Consider the following 22144-nt stretch of genomic DNA (forward strand, 5'->3'; position numbering starts at 1 on the left):
TGCTCAATGAAAGCACGTGTAGCCACTTACGAATGCAGAATAAATAAGCAGTCTTGGGGAAGATACTCTGATATACTCAAGATAATTGGTAGTTCACCAAATTACCAATTACTTCACACTAGAAGCTGTTAAGCTACACTAATGCTACCCTTAAGAAAAATATAGTTTACTTAACCCAAGCTACTTTGTGATAAATTATCATATATAAATCTGAAATTTCATAGACTGCAAATTGCAAGAACATATCACTCTGGAGTCAGGTGTTTACGGCTCTCGTCGGAATGAGGATCGGACCAAAGCGCAGCGTGGTAAGTGTTCATGATTATTTATTACTCAAAAAACACTAATAAAATAACAAAGAGAAAAACAAACAGTTCTGTAAGGCAAATAAACTATAGAAAACAACTACCCACAAAACACAGGTGGGGAAAAGGCTACCTAAGTATGATTCCCAATCAGAGACAACGATAGACAGCTGCCTCTGATTGGGAACCACACTTGGCCAAAAACAAAGAAATAGAAAACATAGAAATAAAGAAACTAGAATGCCCACCCTAGTCACACCCTGGCCTAACCAAAATAGAGAATAAAAGCCTCTCTATGGCCAGGGTGTGATTTCAGGTGTTAACAGAATGTGTAATTTACACTATTAAATACAAAACTATGTTTCAAGTGAGAATAAGGCAGGTCTGATGCCGAAAAAGGAAATAATTGCACATTTCACGCATATTGAATGATCTTTTTGCAAAAATAAGTAGTCTGTAGTTCCAGTAGTTAGCTAGACCACTACATGGCTAACAAGTAATTAACTACTGAACACACCAAGATTTGAATTTAATTCAACCATCACCAAAATACTGCAAAATGTAGTTGAATTACTAGTTAAACTCCATGTAGTTCACTACTCCCCAACACTGTAAATAAGATACGAGGAATAAATCAAATCCAATGCCGTCACACCACCATGCACACTTGGGGCAAAATTAAGACTTGATTTTTTAATCACAGAAAACAAAAACATTACCTCCCAATGTGAGATCAGTTTAGATTGTATGTACATTCATTTGAACTGTTATTGTTACTGAAAGACAGAAGCGCTTGGAGTTACTCATCACTAATGTATATAATCTTACATAAATTGTGGTCTTTTTTTACACTGAAGTACCTCTGGACAGGTGGCTGAGATATATAGTCTTGATACATATTTCCACAGCATGTAGCCATTTCATTGAGGAAATGATAACGAAATGGACTGCAATCGCAACAAAAACTCCCAGAATCTAAAGTAATTTGTGGTCAGGGATGATTTCAGTAGCCATAAAAATATATCTGAACACATACAATATGTGTGCTGACATCAATGACAACAACAAAATGTCAGCGATAGAACAGTGCATGTTCAATGACTGAAACATCTATAGGAGCTCTCTCTGTACTAAATTGGATAGATTTAAGCATTAGCTGACAAGGTGACCTGTGTTTTGTTGCCAGGCAACAGATATTCACTCTCTGAGACCAGTCGATGGCCTCGCCAGACCAGACCAGTGTTCGGGGGGGGGGGTCTCTCGCCAATGCGTTATAAAAATATGCTATCCCTGAACATTTGAATTAAAGAGCATAGGATACAAGGTGTAACTCTCGACAGAGAGAGAGCGAACGGGAGAGAGAGAGAGGCAGCGACAGAGAAGACAAGAGAGACAGAGATGGACAGAGAGAGAGCGAACGGGAGAGAGATAGAGAGGCAGCGACAGAGAAGACGAGAGAGACAGAGATGGACAGAGAGAAAGACAGACGCAAACCAACATAGAAAGAAGACTCTTACCGCCACAGGAAAGTTTCTGGGGATGAAAGTTTGATGCACTTTTTTTGTTGTTCACAATGTGAACAAAGTCACAGTAGCTAAGCTGCTCTTTCAGGGCAAAGAGGGTCCGAAAGACCAGGCAATTTAATTCAAGGAATTAATTCACTTAAAAGGAAGTACTCTCGCTCAACTTCAGACACAGCAGGAAGAAAACCACAGTGCTTTTGACATTCACAGTCAATCCATTCCAAGCAAATCTGCTCTATTCATACTTTTGGGCTCATTTTTAATAGGAAAATCTGTCATCACAGCGGTTACTAATTCACTTTTTTCATTCCAGAGCCATTGAGGAAGCAGAGAATAATTGCACTTAAAAGTGAGCCCGGTTAAAGAGGGCGTGGGTTGGGGTTTGATGTGTAAATTGAAATGAGAGAATACAGTATTGAAAAATGTTACACACTGGGCACATCACGTCATTTCAACGTGGACAGTTGGGTACTATTTGGTTGAGACGTTGTGATCAATGAGATTACAGCCTATAGTCACCCAGGCAAATGGTGAAATTGAATTCACAATGTGTTTTCACAATGCTTTCAAACATCTAAAAACACAACCAAATTCCAATGGAAAAACGATGTCTGAATTTTGGTGTAGTTGCCACTTAAATGTGTTATCACTGCGCTTTCAACCATTTAAAGGCACAAAAAGTTCAAATGGGAATACAATGTCAGTTATTTCGTTTTTTTATACAACAACATCAATGTGTTATCACTGTGCTTCATCTAACAGCAGAACCAAATGACCTGGATTGCTGTTGAGATGACATTAAAAGTATACACATGATGCAAGTGATCAATGCTGTTTGAGATTCTGCACAGATTATTTTTGCAATTGTCTCTACAGACCTACAACCCTAGCATGCTATCTTGAACATGCATTCTTTCTATGATTACATAAGACATTTATTTTTTATTTATCCGTTATCTTACCAGGTAAGTTGACTGAGAACACGTTCTCATTTACAGCAACGACCTGAGGAATAGTTACAGGGGAGAGGAGGGGGATGAATGAGCCAATCGTAAACTGGGGATTATTAGGTGACCGTGATGGTTTGAGGGCCAGATTGGGAATTTAGCCAGGACACCGGTGTTTAACACCCCTACTCTTACGATAAGTGCCATGGGATCTTTAATGACCTCAGAGAGTCAGGACATCTGTTTAACATCCCATCCGAAAGACAGCACCCTACACAGGGCAGTGTCCCCAATCACTGCCCTGGGGCAATGGGATATTTTTTAGACCAGAGAAAGAGTGCCTCCTACTGGCCCTCCAACACCACTTCCAGCAGCATCTGGTCTGCCATCCAGGGACTGACCAGGACCAACCCTGCTTAGCTTCAGAAGCAAGCCAGTAGTGGTATGCAGGGTGGTATGCTAGTAACAGTAACCTCAAATTGTGGCCATGGATGTGTTGCTCACTTTAAGGTTGAAAAAAATACTGTTACATTCCTTAACTTAAGGCTATTTACTGTAAGTTGAGCCAAAGGATTGTTTCTAGGAAACCATACAGAAAATGTATCATATGACCAAATATTTTGGAAGAGATTATAATTAATGGAGTGTGTGAAGGAAGAAACCACATGGGAAAAGTGGTAAGCATGTTACACTCTAAAAATTAGGGGTTCAACAAGGGTTCTTCTAAGATGCTCAAAGTTCTTGGAAGAACCTTAGGGTTCTCGGCACTGAAAATGGCCCCCAAAAGGTTCTTCCAAGAACCCCGTAGGAGGTGGGGTTCATCGAGGAACCTCCTGAGTTGGTGGGGGTTCTTGCAGGAACCTAACCGCCCAACTGAAACACAGCACTAAACTGAAAAATGCAAAGATCTCCTCAATTTAAGGTAAGTTATGTCCCTTGTATGATCTAAATGTATATTGTTTTATGATGATACAATCTATCTTTTCAGATTTGTGCAAATCTTTCTAAAACTGAAAATGGACAATTTAAAGGATATCAAATCAACAAAGAGGTGAGACTATGTAGGCTATAGGAATATGGTGAAGGCTGTATTGGGTGCAAATGACTGAACTGCTGACTTTTGTGTCTGTGTCTGCAGGTATACAGACGAGGAGACATACAAAGGTATGTCAATTGGTATTGGTATGTAATGCAGATCACATTTACCATCCTCCTCCCTTTCCTCTTCAATGAATATCCCATAGGCCTCTACATTATGGACAAGGTATGTGTATGAAAACCATTATCAAAACAGTTTTATTCATTCACATTCACCACAAAAATCAAGGTATGAATTCTGTCATGTGTTTTGTTAATCATCTGTATAATTACATTTTTGGGGATTCAGACTTCACCCTTCCTACACCTCCTACACATGAATATAACAGGAAACCTGTTTGATCACGTTGCACTGCAAAATCATTCTGGCTATGGAGAACATCAACACATTAACATCAACACGCCAGAGGATATACCCATTGGACTCTGCTGGGATTTTACCTCATATTTAGATTTTTTATTCTGCTTTGCCACTAAAATCATAATAAACACTGAGAACTAAAATATTGTGTTATTGTTGTTATGCATATTATTATTATAATAATAAAAGAGGGGGGGGGGGGGGTAGTTAAAAAACAAACCATAAAAGGTTCTTCAAAAGGTTATTTGAGAATCCATAAAAAGGGGTTCTTTGAAGAATTTATAGGGTTCCCCCCACAGTTTAAATTTGAAGAACCCATAAAGGATACTCTGGGAACCATTACTTTTTAGATAGGTCCAAAAAGCGGATTCTCACAGTCAAATGAATGTATTGTGTTGTAGGTTTCATGATGCTTGTATCTAAACCAAAGTAGATATACTCTATAACATAATGTAATTTGGGGTCTCCACACTCTAAAAAGAAAAGGTTCCTGGAGTATCCTTTAGGAGTTCTTCAAGATGAAACTATGGGGGAACCCTTATAAGTTATCTGAAGAACCTTTTGGGGTTAATGTTTTAACAATAACACAATATTTTAGTTCTCAGTGTTATGATTTTAGTGGCAAAGCAGAATAAAAAATATATAAATATAATGTAAACTCTCAGCAGAGCCCCAAGTCCAAGTCCCTAAAATGTAGGGGTTAAACAAGGGTTCTTCTAAGATCCTCAAAGTACTTTGAAGAACCTTAGGGTTCTTGGCACTGAAAATGGCCCCCAAAAGGTTCTTCTAAGCACCTCAATAGAGAACCTCCTTAGTTGGTGGGGGTTCTTGCAGGAACCTAACTAACTGCCCACCTGAAACACTTTTGAATCTGGCGTGTTGATGTTAATGTGTTGATGTTCTCCGTATCCATAGCCAGAATGATTTTGCAGGACATGGTGATCGAATAGGTTTCCTGTTATATTCATGAGAGGTGTAGGAAGGGTGAAGTCTGTGAACCCCCCAAAATAGTAATTATACAGATGATTAACAAAATATGCACACGACAGTATTTATACCCTGGTTTTTGTGGTAAATGAATAAAACTGTTTTGATAATGGTTTTCATACACATACCTTGTCCATAATGTAGAGGCCTATGGGATATTCATTGAAGAGGAAAGGGAGGAGGATGGTAAATGTGATCTGCATTACATACCAATACCAATTGACATACCTTTGTATGTCTCCTCGTCTGTATACCTGCAGACACAGACACACAAAATTGAGCAGTTCAGTCATCTGCACCCAATACAGTTAGCCTTCAACATGTTCTTACAGCCTACATAGCCTTACCTTTTTGTTGATTGATATTCATTGAATTGTGTCCATTTTCTGTTGTAAAGATAGATGGTATCATCATAAAACAATATCAATTTAGATCATACAACCTTACCTTAAATTGAGGAGATCTTTGCATTTTTCAGTTAAGTGCCTGCACCTGCTCTCCTTTCACATTCAAATCCAAATGTTTCAGTTGGGCAGTTAGGTTCCTACAAGAACCCCCACCAACTAAGGAGGTTCCTTGATGAACCCCACCTCTAATGAGGTTCTTGGAAGAACCTTTTGGGGGCCGTTTTCAGTGCCAAGAACCCTAAGGTTCTTCGAAGAACTTTGAGGATCTTAGAAGAACCCTTGTTGAACACATAATTTTTAGATTGTATAAGCGACAATATGCGGTCCTAAACCTAGCATGAAATTGCATCTTTGTAGCTGAGTGGGCTTACATAGTCAAAATGTTTTCCTTGTGGTAAATTGAGCCAACGCTCATTAGGTAAGTTGTGCCAATGGCCACCCCATACAAATTATTACATTTAGTCAGTTTTATGCATAATATGCAGAGTATTTTTGCAATGTGTCATGCATATGAACTCAAGATAGTCTAGTAAAACACGTAGGAGTCTAGCCACCCTTGAGGTTCTTGAAAGAGCAGCCAAGGAAGTGAGAGAAGGGAAGCAGCAGCAAGGGAGGAAAAAACAGACTGAAGGACCCTGAAGAGGTACATTGACAATAAAGACATGAACATGTACCTGTCTGAAAGAGGCTATGACAGAGTAGCAGAGGACATGGAGTCTGAGCTTGATAAAGAGAGGCTATGACAGAGTAGCAGAGGACATGGAGTCTGAGCTTGATAAAGAGAGGCTATGACAGAGTAGCAGAGGACATGGAGTCTGAGCTTGATAAAGAGAGGCTATGACAAGAGTAGCAGAGGACATGGAGTCTGAGCTTGATAAAGAGAGGCTATGACAAGTGTAGCAGAGGACATGGAGTCTCAGCTTGATAAAGAGAGGCTATGACAGAGTAGCAGAGATTATGGAGTCTGAGCTTGATAAAGAGAGGCTATGACAGAGTAGCAGAGGTTATGGAGTCTGAGCTTGATAAAGAGAGGCTATGACAGAGTAGCAGAGGACATGGAGTCTGAGCTTGATAAAGAGAGGCTATGACAAGAGTAGCAGAGGACATGGAGTCTGAGCTTGATAAAGAGAGGCTATGACAAGTGTAGCAGAGGACATGGAGTCTCAGCTTGATAAAGAGAGGCTATGACAGAGTAGCAGAGGTTATGGAGTCTGAGCTTGATAAAGAAAGGCTATGACAGAGTAGCAGAGGACATGGAGTCTGAGCTTGATAAAGAGAGGCTATGACAGAGTAGCAGAGGACATGGAGTCTGAGCTTGATAAAGAGAGGCTATGACAAGTGTAGCAGAGGACATGGAGTCTCAGCTTGATAAAGAGAGGCTATGACAGAGTAGCAGAGGACATGGAGTCTGAGCTTGATAAAGAGAGGCTATGACAAGAGTAGCAGAAGACATGGAGTCTCAGCTTGATAAACATGTCAAGGACCAGTTTCATGGGACTGTTTGCCTGACAAATCAAACTGAATTATTCCGCTGCTTTATGTTCGCTACATACGTCAGTCTGAGGCTGCCATCGCTGAAGTTGTGGTGACGTCAAAATGAGGGGCGTTGTTCAAAACAAAGTCATCAGCGATTGGATCATCTCTAACTAATCAGCATATTAAAGCCAATGACACATTTTCAAAACATCACTTTACCCACGTGTTCTGCTCTGGGCCCAACTCATCAGTTTCTGGGACAAATCAGAACGGTTAGAATGTGTAAGCGTTCTAGAAGTGTTTTGTTGTTACATTTAAGTGCCGAAAATGCTGTTATCAAGGTTATTTCCTTAGTAGGTGCCGTCAGACGTCAGCATGTGGGAGAAGTCAGAGCTCAGGGATGATAATAGTTTCCCACTAGTAATTTCGAGTTGGAGGGGCGTTCAAGTGGATTTTCCCAGTCGTATATGGTAAATAGCACCTTCAACTTGGTTATGAACGCAGCATAATAAAGGGGAAACTAATCGCATCATGTTCAGCAGGCCACACCACTGTTTATGTAGCCCACTCTAACAGCATAATTGTTATATTTCTAGGGATACACAACATCCTGAAATATATGCAGATATCTTGAAAAGTTAAAGAATACTATATTTCCCATGACGTAGTGATGCTGAATGTAAAAACAGTTCTCAACATACCCCACTCCCCCCTACTACAAAAGTAATATTGAATTGTATTTGGTTGACAAAGCCAAATATCAACATTTAAAGGAGATTATCTTCTCCTTGGATAGTCCCATCTGTACAACTGAATTATTCTGTGTTTAATTCCAGTTTAGCTACAAATGAATAATTTATATGATGGATTTACGTCTTGATCTCAATCAAAAAGGAAAGTTAAAGAAAAGGACTAAATTAAATCAGACCAAACTTTAAATGCACTTGATATAAAGTTTGATTCAAGGCCTATTCTTTATCTTCGATTTTTGGTTGAGATGAAGATGTGAATCCAACTAATTATTAACTTGTAGATTCCATTTGAAATCAACCAAAGTTTAACCTACCCTTTCAAATGACATCAATGAATCTATTTTGTTTTTAAGTGGAGATCTCTCAAATCCTTTGCGCGATAGCACATTGGTAATAGTCAGACAGTGGCATATACTGTATCAAAGCTAAGCAGGGCTTAGTTAAAACCCTGGATGGGAGACCAACGGGATTGCTGTAGATCAGGGCTGTCAAACTCATTCCACGGAGGGCCGAGTTTCTGCGGGTGTTAGTTTTTTCCTTTCAATTAAAACCTAGATAACCAGGTGAGGGGAGTTCCTTACTAATTAGTGACCTTCATTCATCAATCAGGTACCAGGGTGGAGCAAAAACCCACAGACACTCAGGCCCTCTGTGGAATGAGTTTGACACGTGCTGTAGATAGATCAATTCTCCACAGGGAGGTGTTGCCCAGCCTATAGTTTTTTTTTGATAGTGGATATAATGTTGAAGCTCTGACTTAGTTTCAAATGTACAAATTCCACATATTTTATAAAAGGTTTGTCTATGTTGAAAACTGGTAACCACATTATCCTGTGGTTGACATTTCACCCGCAAAACAACACTGAAACATTGATTCAACCAGTTTGTGCCCAGTGGGTAGTCTGTGCCTCATAAGTCAGGGGTGCTGGAAGGTTGGACTTTGCTGGTGGATAACTGTTTGGGCCACTCAGGATTTTAGTTGTACCGTGGTACGTCGTGCCATTGTGTGCCTATAGTGGCCTGTTACTTGAATGCAGAGTTCAATCTCCGACAACAAATCGGTTCAAACAATAGATGGACTCCAGTACACTCAAGAGAACTCCGCTAAACCAATTTCGTCCCGACGAACAGAATGGCCATGCAAACGTCTCCCTCTTCTGGTAAAACAATACACGTTGTACTGTAGTTTGGACTTTTTGAATCTACCTTCATGGGTTATGTACAGTGAACAGACTTGATCGTTTAGGATTCCACCATTCTGCTTCTTTATTTTTGCTGTACTCTCTTCAAAGATACACTATCTTTTGAAAACATGACAAGTGCTTATAGAAACGGGTTCAATTAACGGACAGGGACAGCTTTGAACCTGTAATTCTCAACAGTGCAACCTACGTCAAACAGAAATTATCTCGATCACGTATGAAGCAGTCATAACCCCGTCACTGCTGTCATGCACACCGCCATTTCATTTGAAACACAAGGGGGGAGTTTGAGAGACACAGCTACATGACAGCTATATGCACAGGCTTAGCAATCACATCCAGTTCAGACACAAAACATCTGCACACACTGCACAAAAATAGTCCTTTTGAGAAAGCGCAGTTGGACAATACAGTTAGTATTCACAGTGTTAGTGATATCCATGTATGGATGGGTCTATTCCGAATGTCAATATACAGTAGGGGTGTTCTGTTGACAATCTAAATCATTACCAAAGATCTCCAATATATTGTTGCTAAATTAGCATGTTTACCTAATAAGTATTTCCACTTAACATACGTACAAAAGCATGGTTTCTAGTAGAGTAGACTTACAAATGCATTGACTAAATAAGCCACATATGGATTTAACACACTGTATAGCCTTTTTCCCAAAAGGTGGAGGCGAAGGAGGCTGCGATTCAAAGTGAACTTGAAAAAAAATAAGGAAACTGTACCTTCACATGCATACAGAACAATCAAATGAATGTGAATCTGAAGGAAGTACCATGCATTAAAGGACAAATCCACTCAAACAATCTTTTGGTATTTTTTCCATTAGTCCACTGTACAATCCCAAAATGTCTTGCATGTCAGCAGTTAAGACTTTCCAAGATGTAGGATTTTCACGTTGGGACTGTGTCAAAAGGAAAGATCTACTCAAACTACCATTCCAATATTCAAACTCGATTCGCATTGCAGCAGCCAAAACCCCACCCCTATCATGTAAGGTGTTAAGCGAGAGTTAAACAATTTATCTCCTCAAACAGTTAACCTATCTAGCTTAACAAACATTAACAGATGGAGAAAGGAGTTTGAAGGAGACTGGCGGGCTTTGTGATATATTGCATTATTGTCTTGTCCTCTCATCTGTGCTTGTTAGGTCTTCAAGGCTTATGGTCATCTTGTCCATTTGTCTCTGATCATCTGTGTGTGTGTGTAAATATCTGTGTCTGTGAATATATATATATATATGTGTGTGTATGTGTGTGTGTGTGTGTGTGTGTGTGTGTGTGTGTGTGTGTGTTCCTCAGTGTTTGTCAGAGGAGTCCCATGCCGGCAGTTTGGCCACCAGGTCCTGGTGGTCCACCTTGACGCTGGCCAGCAGACCCTCCCTGTTTCCCGCGGCCCCCGAGTAGTCTATCTCCTCGCCCTTCAGCGTAGTCATGTGACCTCCCAGGGCCGCAAGCAGGGCGTTGCCGGCGCAGATGTCCCACTTCTTGATGAAGGTGACGTGGATGTACACGTCAGCCTTCTCAATGTCCTCATCAAGGGGGTCCAGCAGAGCCAACACCTTATAGCCTGGGATCAATGGAAAATACAACAGCAATAATTGCAAACCATAGTAATAATGAGCTATATAAACTTAGCAAAAAAAAGAAAGACCTTTTTCAGGACCCTGTCTTTCAAAGATAATTCGTAAAAATCCAAATAATTTGACAGATCTTCATCATAAAGGGTTTAAACACTGTTTCCCATGCTTGTTCAAACAATTAATGAACATGCACCTGTGGAACGGTCGTTAAGACACTAACAGCTTACAGTGACGGTGGGCAAGGTCACAGTTATGAAAACTTAGGACACTAAGGAGGCTTTTCTACTGACTCTGGAAAAACACAAAAAGATGCCCAGGGTCCCTGCTCATCTGTGTGAATGTGTCTTAGGCATGCTGCAAGGAGGCATGAGGACTGCAGATGTGGCCAGGGCAATAAATTGCAATGTCCGTACTGTGGGACGACTAAGACAGCGCTACAGGGAAACAGGACAGACGGCTGATCGTCCTCGCAGTGGCAGACCACGTGTAACAACACCTGCACAGGATCGGTACATCTGAACAACACACCTGCGGGACAGGTACAGGATGGTAACAACTGCCCGAGTTACACAAGGAGCGCACAATCCCTCCATCAGTACTCAGACTGTCCGCAATAGGCTGAGAGAGGCTGTACCGAGGGCTTGTAGGCCCGTTGTAAGGCAGGTCCTCACCAGACATCACCAGCAACAACGTTGCCTACGGGTACAAACCCTCCCTCGCAGGACTGGCAAAAAGTGCTCTTCACTGACGAGTCGCTGTTTTGTCTTACATGGGGTGGTCGGATTTGCGTTTATCGTCGAAGGAATGAGCGTTACACCAAGGCCTGTACTCTGGAGCGGGATTGATGTGGAGGGTCCGTCGTGGTCTGGGTCGGTGTGTCACAGCATTATCGGACTGAGGTTGTTGTCATTGCAGGCAATCTCAACACTGTGCGTTACAGGGAAGACATCCTCTTCCCTCATGTGGTACCCTTCCTGCAGGCTCATCCTGACATGACCCTCCAGCATGACAATGCCACCAGCCATACTGCTCGTTCTGTGCATGATTTCCTACAAGACAGGAATGTCAGTGTTCTGCCATGGCCAGCGAAGAGCCAAGATCTCAATTCCATTGAGCACATCTGGGACCTGTTGGATCGGAGGGTGAGGGCTAGGCCCATTCCCCCCAGAAATGTCAGGGAACTTGCAGGTGCCTTGGTGGAAGAGTGGGGTAACATCTCACAGCAAGAACTGGCAAATCTGGTACAGTCCATGAGGAGGAGATGCAATGCAGTACTTAATGCAGCTGGTGGCCACACCAAATACTGACCGTTACTTTTGATTTTGACCCCCCCTTTGTTCAGGGACACATTATTCAATTTTTGTTAGTCACATGTCTGTGGAACTTGTTCAGTTTATGTCTCAGTTGTTGAATCTTATGTTCATACAAATATTTACACATGTTAAGTTTGCTGAAAATAAACACAGTTGACAGTGACAGGGCATTTCTTTTTTTTGCTGAGTTTACATACCTGAAGTAATTTGATTCCAAAATTTCATAACACTTGAAACCAATGTTCCCTCAAACTTTTTGTGAGTAAGTAGCAAATTCTTGGTCTTGTGAGTGGAATTTTGTGCAACTTCCGGCACGCGTTTACAGTGAACACCTAGGCTGTACCCTTACAGTTTAGACAGTAGCCAATAGGCTATTGCGGCTATCTGAGCATAACGTAGGCCAACCAACAAAACCAATTGAGAAAATCAGATAACATTTTTGAATGGAAACACATTTGAAATGTACATGATATAGCCTACAGTAGCCTATATGTGGTGTTCAATGCAGGCCTACATTGCATGAGACTTAAATCCGATTTTACATTAATTCATGTTTTCTTTTACTTGGTCTAATACCATGGGCCAAATAGATGACAAAAAGTGCATGGTACTGTGTTGCATGTTGCAAGAAACCCCTTTACAAAATACAATTATTATTACCATATAGAGAATTAGACAATGTAGACTACCCCTCCGCCTATTGGCTTATTTGCATATTCAAGCCGGTCTCAAAATACAACACCGCCCCTTTAATTAAGCTTGACTGGCTTTTCAAAAAGACAGCTTGAAATGTAGCCTAGACGTTTTGTGCTCTTGCAGGAAGCAGTAACTCCCCATTTCTGACCTATACTGATCTGTAACAGGGCTAATGACTCACTAACTAGCAAAGAATATCAACAAATGTGCACACGCAGCTCTGCGCTCTGATATGAAGTGATCTGAAAAGCGCATTCACTCAAGGGTGATTGAAAGACCGCTCGTGGGCTACTCCCCCGCCAATAGAATTCTAATCCGTTGCACTCTGGATCTGCCTAGAACAAAATCACAGACTCAATCTTGCAAAGTTAGATTTGTTTTGGTTTGTTGCATTGAAAAAGGGGCTGATATAATGCCAATATGATCACAGAAAAAATGTTGATCCATATAGTGCAAATTAAACGGGGTGAAGTGAAGTTTAATGTCTCTGCATGAAACTAACATCCGCAGAAATACATATGCCTCTCAAAATGTTAAGTAATGACTAATCATAGGTTGCTTTCAATCATAGGCGATAGACTACTACCATAACAAATGTGGGTGAAAGCTTATGCACAGCGCTGTACCTGCGCCCCCTGCTGGGAGAATAACTGTAGTGTTGCCGAAGGCCTCCTCGATGAAACCCTTCACCTTCCCGGCATGCGACCGGGACACGATGACCTTGGGGGGGTTCATGTTGTAGGTGGTGCGAGGCTTCATGTTAGACCCATGACCAACCAAGGCCCAAGCTGTGGACAGAAACACATGCTTTAAATAGCTGGAGATGGACTTTTAGTTCCACGCCAACAGGACTGGTTACACTTATGTAATATAGAATGCAAGAAACAGATATAACTGTCAGGAAAGAAACACCTGTGGGTAGAGGCTAGGCCATGACTTATTTAGGCTGTAACAATAAAGATGAATTGAAATCATTTTCTTTGGGCATGGATGGGACACTGCAAGTCAACACAAACCCCACACTCTCCTTACAGTGGGTTCGCACATCCATCGTCTCGCCATTCAATGGACACAATGCAGCCGTTCACAATCACCAATGAAGCCACCTTATAGTGAGCTCCCCTCCCGGGGGAATTCTCAAAGGAGTGACTTAGCCCCTGCTGTCACCAGTCCACTGACTGGTATATCTTACAGTAGAACAGTGTTGCTCTGTCCTGAACACAAATGATGTCTCTCACCCTTCTCTCCAAAGCTTGCACTCATTCACTCCCCTAACAGATTTAAAAGCATTAGATTGGTGTAGGAAATATGGTGAGCATTTTGCCTACTCAAAAAAATCCCGTGCTTTAAACCATTGAGGGAGTGTCACACGTACACACCTTGTATACAATCGGTGACAGTGAAAAACCCACCTGTGTATCCTGTGAAAGGTTTGTGGATCACGCCTATGACAGGTTTCCCATCCACGGCCACACACACCATGGTCGTGACATACTTGAGCAGGTTCTCTGTCAATAGGAGAAAGAAAAACAATGGGCTCATTGAAACAGGATACAGCTTAGGAAACAGGACACTGCTAAGACAACTACTCTGTAGCTGAGTATAGGTAGCCCCCACAGTCTCATTTCAATCACCCACACAAAGAGGAGTAGAGATCAAACTTAAGCTGTGTCTAAATAGTACATATACATATATATATATATATATATTTTTTTTTCTTCCATCTTGTCCTATAGTATAGATCTGTCCTAAACTACAGTGCCTTCAGAAAGTATTCACACCCCTATCATTTTTTTACAGAGTGGGATTAAAATAGATTTGTAATTTTCTGTCAACAATCTACACAAACACAAATAAATCCCATGTGGCTCAGTTGGTAGAGCATGGCTCCTGCAACTCCAGGGTTGTGGGTTTGATTCCCACGGGGGACCAGTATGGAAAGAAAGTATGAAGATGTATGCACTCTACTGTAAGTAGAGGACAAGAGTGTCTGCTACAAGAGTGTCTGTTACAAGTGTCTGGACAAGAGTGTCTGCTACGTGACTAAAATGTAAATGTATCTTGATTAGATAAGTATTCAACCCTCTGAGACCATACATGTTGCGATTGCAGCTGTAAGTCTAAGTGCTTTGCACACCTGGATTGTACAATATCTGCTGATTATTCTTTACATTTGTCAAGCTCTGACAAATTGGTTGTTGATCATTGCTAAACAGACATTTTCATTGTCAAGTCTTGCCATAGATTTTCAAGACAATTTAAGTCTAAAAATTAACTAGGCCACTCAGGAACATTCCATGTTGTGTTGGTAAGTAACTCGAGTGTATATTTGGCCTTATGTTTTAGGTTATTGTACTGCTGAAAGGTGAATTTGTCTTCCAGTGTCTGTTGGGATGCAGATAACAGGTTTTCTAGGATTTTGCCTGTGCTTAACTCTATTCCATTTATTTTTATCCCAAAAAACGCCATAGTCCTTGCCAATAACAAGCATACCCATAACATGATGCAGCCGCCACCATACTTGAAAATATGAAAAGTGGTACTCCGTGATGTGTTGGACTTGCCCCAAACATAACATTTGTATTCAGGACAAAAAGTTTTTTTTACAGTATTACTTTAGTGCCTTATTTCAAACAGGATGCATGTTTTTGAATAGTTTAATTCTGTACAGACTTCCTTCTTTTCACTGTCATTTAGGTTAGTATTTTGGATCTATGTTAATGTTGTTGATCCATCCTCAGTTCTCCAATCACAGCCATTAAACTCTAACTGTCTTAAAGTCACTATTGGCCGCATGGTGAAATTCATGAGCGGTTTCCTTACTCTCCGGCAACTGAGTGAGGAAGGACACCTGTATATTTGTAGTGACTGGGTGTATTGATACACCATCCAAAGTGTAATTAATAACTTCACAATGCTCAAAGGGATATTCAATGTACCAATAGGTGCCCTTTGCGAACCATCGGAAAACCTCCCTGGACTTTGTGTTTGACTCAGCTTGAGATTCACTGCTCGACTGAGAGACCTTACAGATAATTGTATGTGGGTTACAGGGGAGGGGTAGTCATTTAAAAATCATGGTAAACACTATTACACAGAGTAGGTCTATGCAACTTGTGAAGCACATTTTTACTACTGAACTTATTTAGCCTTGCCATAAAAAGGGGTTGAATACTTGTTGACTCAAGACATTTAAATTGTTCATGTTTTATTCATTTGTAAACACTTCTAAAAACACAATTACACTTTGACATTATGGGGTATTGCATGTAGATCAGTAACACAGAATCTCAATTGAATCCATTTTAAATTCAGGCTGTAACAATAAAATGTGGAAAAAGTCAAGGGGAGTGACTACATTCTGAAGGCACTGTATTTCTTATCTTGACAATGGCTAACATTGACATGGTATAACAGGACTGGTGAAAGTAAACCCATCTGTTGGCCTCCTATTGCTTTGGCACATCTACAGTAGGGCTCCATTTTGACATGGCATCTAGCGGGAAAGCTTAGTACAAGTCTGAACATTAATATAGATAATCAAATCATTGCGAAGGTTCGGCATTAGGCAAACCAGTGTACACGTGTGGTTTCGGCGCAGGTTTATGGGTTTGGCCGACGAAATAAAAGGACTAGGATGGACCATCTTAGGGTAGGTTTCAAGCTCTGGTTAGGATGAAGATTTGATGGCTTGTAATGCCAGTAGGTACATTTGAGATACAAGTTGTGATAAGAGGTTGTTCTAGGATGTTGTGGTTTTTAGTCGGGTCACGTACAACAAAGGAAAAGGAATAAGGACTTGGGCCGCCCCATGCCACCAAACAATAAGGTAAAACGAGCTACTGAGGAAGGGAGTGGAATGGTGATTATCAGAGCGAGTTCAGTTAAGGTGAGTTGGCAAGAGTTGGGTGTGTCCAGAGGGTAAATAGGGAATTGGTGAGGTGGCATGACCCTTCAGAACAGCGACCATAGTGGGTTGCTACATGACACCATACCTGTATACTCCTGAGTGGCGTCCAGTGGGTCTATCCAGATGGTGATACTGTCAGCAGGCACATCCCTGCCCACCTCCACGCTTTTTAGGATGTCAGCAGGGATGTCTCTGTTCCACACCCCCAGCTCATTGTTGGTCTCATCATGCTCTTCAGAGTTCACCTACAAAAGGGACAGAACACACGTAAACATCAGCGTGTAAAAATCATTATCTATGAAGACTAAGGCTGTTCTGTTGAACACGTGGTTATGTTATTAGTAATGTCGACATGAAAAGAGACCAATGCCTCTTATGGTGATTGACACTGAACAATACAGGGACAAATAAGGGTGTGCTTTACATTGCAAACTCTCTGGGGCGTAGACAATGGAACTACAATAAGTCATGGTATGTGTCAGTAATACACCTTTCAAACCAATATGTTTTCCCACCAATTTAAAAACAAAACAAAAAAAGTTAAACTTTATCTACTATTTATTTGAATTCTTATTTACAATGACGGCCTACCGGGGAACAGTGGTTTAACTGCCTTGCTCAGGGGCAGAAGGACAGATTTTTAACCTAGGCAGCTCTGGGATTCGATCCATCAACCTTTCAGTTACTGGCCCAACGCTCTAGGCTACCTGCAGCCCAAAGGATCCTACCAACTCTTTGCCGACTTTTCTTTATACATGAAAGGTATTGTCGGCGACAAAGCCTCTAATTATATTTCCGCTAAACGACCTAATCATGATTGCAGTGAAGTTCTGCCTACGGCTTAGTATGAAATGTAGCCGTAATGCAATGCATTGGCACATACTACGCTCTTGATGGTTGCTAGGCTGTGCCCGTTACTACTATCCTTCTGCTAGTTCTTAACTTTGCGAAGCATGTCACTTCACCCATCTCTTTGCATAGCCCACCATATGCATTGTTTTCTTAACCACAACTGGACGGATTTATAAAGAATAACTGTGGGAATAAATATTTCTGAATTATACAAATATTGGAATAAAGTAGGCTAATGCCATGGAAGGCATCAAATTGTTGCTTACTGAAACTCCCAGTCATCCAATTGTTATAACACATTTGAAGCAATAGCCTGCCCGCGTGTTCAACTATTACAGCACCGTTTCACGCTGCTTTGAGACAAGTGTGGGGACTCGTTTTGATACGTCAATCAATGTCCGAATGTTTTTTCCCCCCACTGAATCTCCGTTCGTATGTTGGTTAGGCTACAATTAGGCTGTAGCAATGTTAGCTGTTGAAATATTGCTTGAAATGTATTACAAAAATCGGATTACTTTTGGAGTATTTAGTGACATATGCAGGCTGCGTCACATCCGGCCGTGATTGGGAGTCCCATAGGGAGGCGCACAATTGTCCCAGTGTCATCTGGGTTTGGCCGGGGTAGGCTGTCATTGTAAATAAGAATTTGTTCTTAACTGACTTGCCTAGCTACATGAAAAACTGCTTCTACCTCAAGGTCATCAGACTGAGCCAGGCTCCACCCAGTACCCTACCCTGAACTTAGTCACACACAGTCACTAGCCGGCTACCACCCGGTTACTCAACCCTGCACCTTAGAGGCTGCTGCCCTATAGACATGGAACAATGGTCACTTTCATAATGGAACACTGGTGACTTATGTACATACGGTTTTACCCGTTTCATATGTATAAACTATTCTAGTCAAGGCCTATCCTATTCAACTATTGCTGTACATATACTATTCTATGTATTCTTCAGACATGAACAGTATGTGGATAGAACATACACACATATTCCAGACTCAAACATTGCTCACCTTAATACTTCTATATTTCTTAATTCCATTATTTTACTTGTAGATGTGTGTGTATTGCGAGATATTACTGCACTGTTGGAGCTTGGAACAAAATAATTTCACTACACCCGCAATAACTGCTACACTTGTGTATGGAGCAATACAATTTGATTTAGCATACAGGCTGCACAGACCAGTAACACTATTCTACTCACAATATGACACTATTATTTAGAAAATAAATGGTATTATTCTTATGTTTCTTAGGCCCGTCTAAAAATAATTAAGAATGGACTTCTTTGTGATAGTGTATATTCAATGGATCTATTCAAATAGATGCCCAGCCAAATCGGCCCACTTCTACTCCAGCTCCTAAACATGCACGGGAGATATAAAAGGCTTATCCCGGGAATGTGGTAAAAATTGGTCTGTGTGAATTAGGCACTAAAAAACATTGACAGATATATTTTTTTTACAGGCAACATACCGGTAAGTCTATCTATAAAGGGTATAAATAAACAATGTGGTACACAGTGTGAGCCTGATGACGTGGATGTCGATTAAGGCAGCCCCCTGAATCAGAGGGCTTGGGTTAAATGGAAGACACATTTCAGTTGAACAACTGACTAGGTACCCCCCTTTTCCAACTACTCATGCACTGATACACATAAATATAATTTCCTCTTTACCTGTACATATGGATAAGTGTTCTTGATAAGATAATACATCTTTCTGTGAGAGTTTAAGTCCCCCTGAGTGAGCTTTTCACTCGCCCCTTCCTTCGTTTTCCCCTTGGTCTTCTCTTCTAACTTGTCCTCTTCTCTCACCCTCTTCACCTCCCGACCGCCCTGGACTGCAGCCTCCACTGACAGTGCGAGCAGGTCGCGGAGATTCACTGTTCTCTTCGACGTGAAAGCAGCTATGCGGCTGGATATAACTCCGGCATATAGGTGGTAGATCACGCCGAGTCCCAATAAGCAAAACACGGCCACTCCAAGTGGCGAAAGACGGATTCCCATAGGAGCCATCGGTTTAGTTAATCAGCTAGCTAGCTAAATGTTACACACAACCACTGCCGGGGTTCGTAAATGCAAGACAATGATAATGATTGCTAGCTAGTTTTCATTTCAAAAGTTATTTACATTCCTAGCTTACCCAGTTGAACAATTTACCTGTGTTTTTTTATGGGTTACCTAGCTAGCTTGCTAGCGACGTTAGTTAGCTAGCTAACGTTACCTGGAGTGCTATCATTGGCTGTCAAGCAAACGTAGAAAACATGACTTCTAAAGATAACATCAGCTTCCCCATATAGTTTGTTAAATAATATACCACCGGTCAGTACCTATTTCTCAAAAATTATTGCACGACTAAGGTCAGAAGAGAAAACGAGCAGCATATGAGTAATTGTTTTGCTCCACGTACACGGTGGGCGGGGTCAGAGTTCAAAGTATCTGATTGTTTCTTTTCCGGGTCACGAATATCACATGGCCTGTTCAATTTAGGTTCACATAAAAAAATATTTGCGAGTATTTTACATTTTGTCCATTTAGCAGACGCTTTTATCCAGAGCGACTTTACAGTCGTTGCATTTAACTAAGGTAGGTAAGACAACCACATATCACAGTCATTACAAGTAAGTAACGTTACTTTCCTCCCCCAAAAAATAGTAGTTTCAGTAAAATTAGTGCTAGTGAAAGACAAGTGCGAGTGCAAAATACTTATTTTTACGAAATCATTCCGTACTTCATATATGTTGTTAATGCCGAATGATCATATTGTTGCATTTTATTTAACTGCGTTTATCAACCACTAGATGTCAGCAAATACTAACAGCTCTGGTCTAGGTTGAAAAAGTTTGGCATGGGCCCTCAAATCCTGAAAAGGTTCTAGGTTCTACAGCTGTACCATTGAAAGCATATTGACTGGCTGCACCACTAATTGGTATGGCAATAGCACTGCCCTCTATACTCCTCTGTAAACTGGTCATCTCTGTATACCCGTCGCAAGACCCACTGGTTGATGCTTATTAATAAAACACTCTTAGGCCTCACTCCCCCCTATCTGAGATATCTACTGCAGCCCTCATCCTCCACATACAACACCCGTTTTGCCAGTCACATTCTGTTAAAGGTCCCCAAAGCACACACATCCCTGGGTCACTCCTCTTTTCAGTTCGCTGCAGCTAGTGACTGGAACGAGCTGCAACAAACACTCAAACTGGACAGTTTTTCCTCATTCCCTTCATTCAAAGACTCAATCATGGACACTTACTGACAGCTGTGGCTGTTTTGTGTGATGTATTGTTGTCTCTACCTTCTTGCCCTTTGTGCTGTTGTCTGTGCACAATGATGTTTGTACCATGTTTTATGCTGCTACCATGTTGTGATTCTACCATGTTTTTGTCATGTGATGCTACCATGCTGTGTTGTCATGTGCTGCAGCAACTATGTTGTCTTAGGTCTCTCTTTATGTAGTGTTGTGTTGTCTCTCTTGTCGTGATGTGTGTTTTGTCCTATATTTATGTCGTATTTATTTATTTATTTTAATCCCAGGCCCCTGTCTCCGCAGGAGGCCTTTTGCCTTTTGGTAGGCCGTCATTATAAATAAGAATTTGTTCTTAACTGACTTGCCTAGTTAAATAAAGGTAAATAAATAAATAACATTGTGCGGACAGGCCAGTACATTACTGGGGCAGAGCTCCCTGCCCTCCAGGACCTCTATATCAGGCGGAGTGAAAAGAAGGCCCGGAAAATCGTTTACCCCAACCACCCAAGCCATAGACTATTTTCTCTGCTGCCACACAGCAAGAGGTAACGGTGCAAGTCTGACACCAACAGGGTCTTGAACAGCTTCTATCCCAAAGCAATACTATATCTTTATTGACCATAATGCTGCTAATAACAAAATGGCTAACAAAATGGCTTCACGGACTGTTATGCACACTCACAGGGCCCTACCGTCTGTTTCATTCCAACACACACACAAGCACACACATAAAACAATTTACTCACTCACACATAACATGTACATACATTTAAACTGACTCTACGTACCCACACACCCAATCATATGCAAGCTGCTGCTACTCTGTTTATCTTATATCCTGTGTGCAATGCAATTAAAAGAATGTGTGCAATGCAATTAAAAGAATAATGACTTACAGTGCATTCTGAAAGAATTCAGACCCCTTGACTTTTTCCACATTTTGTTGCGTTACAGCCTTATTCTAAAATCTACACACAATACCCCATAATGACAAAGCAAAAACAGGTTTTTAGAAATGTTTGCAAATTTGTCAGCAATTACAGCCACTAGTCTTATTGGGTACACCTGTATTTAGTGAGTTTCTCCCATTCTTCTCTGCAGATCTACTCAAGCTCTGTCAGGTTGGATGGGGAGCCTTCGCTGCACAGGTATTTTTAGGTCTCTCTAGAGATGTTCAGTCGGGTTCAAGTCCGGGCTCTGGCTAGGCCAATCAAGGACATTCAGAGAATTGTCCCATAGCCACTCCTGCATTGTCTTGCCCGTGTGCTTAGGGTCGTTGTCCTGTTGGAAGGTGAACTTTTGCCCTAGTCTGAGGTCCTGAGCGCTCTGGAGCAGGTTTTCATCAAGGATCTCTCTGTACTTTGCTCCATTCATCTTTCCCTTGATCCTGACTAGTCTCCCAGTCCATGCCACTGAACAACATTCCCACAGCATGATGCTGCCACCACCATGCTTCACCGTA

The 22144-nt window shown here is 41.3% G+C and overlaps 1 protein-coding gene across 1 annotated transcript; it reads right to left on the reverse strand.

The window, feature by feature from the left end:
- Positions 1–9097: 9097 nt before the first annotated feature.
- On the reverse strand, positions 9098–19871 carry bpnt2 (3'(2'), 5'-bisphosphate nucleotidase 2). Its single transcript, XM_021613079.3, has 5 exons — positions 19107–19871; positions 16654–16813; positions 14071–14166; positions 13285–13446; positions 9098–10636 (listed from the first exon to the last, which is right to left on the reverse strand). The coding sequence occupies exons 1-5, from the start codon at positions 19443–19445 to the stop codon at positions 10365–10367; spliced, it is 1029 nt and encodes a 342-aa protein (XP_021468754.1). The 5' UTR covers positions 19446–19871; the 3' UTR covers positions 9098–10364.
- Between the last annotated feature and the right edge of the window lie 2273 nt (positions 19872–22144).

This window comes from Oncorhynchus mykiss, chromosome 8 (assembly GCF_057628025.1).
Source record: "Oncorhynchus mykiss isolate SJ-2025 chromosome 8, ASM5762802v1, whole genome shotgun sequence".
In the NCBI taxonomy this organism is placed as follows: domain Eukaryota; kingdom Metazoa; phylum Chordata; class Actinopteri; order Salmoniformes; family Salmonidae; genus Oncorhynchus; species Oncorhynchus mykiss.

Excerpts from the sequence above, each read along its gene's own strand:
- bpnt2 (XM_021613079.3), bottom strand. The coding sequence starts at position 19,445 with ATGGCTCCTATGGGAATCCGTCTTTCGCCACTTGGAGTGGCCGTGTTT. Across the intron at positions 14,167-16,653 it reads CGCCACTCAGGAGTATACAG|AGAACCTGCTCAAGTATGTC; the intron begins GTATGGTGTCAT and ends TCCTATTGACAG. Across the intron at positions 13,447-14,070 it reads ACCTTTCACAGGATACACAG|CTTGGGCCTTGGTTGGTCAT; the intron begins GTGGGTTTTTCA and ends TTCTGTCCACAG.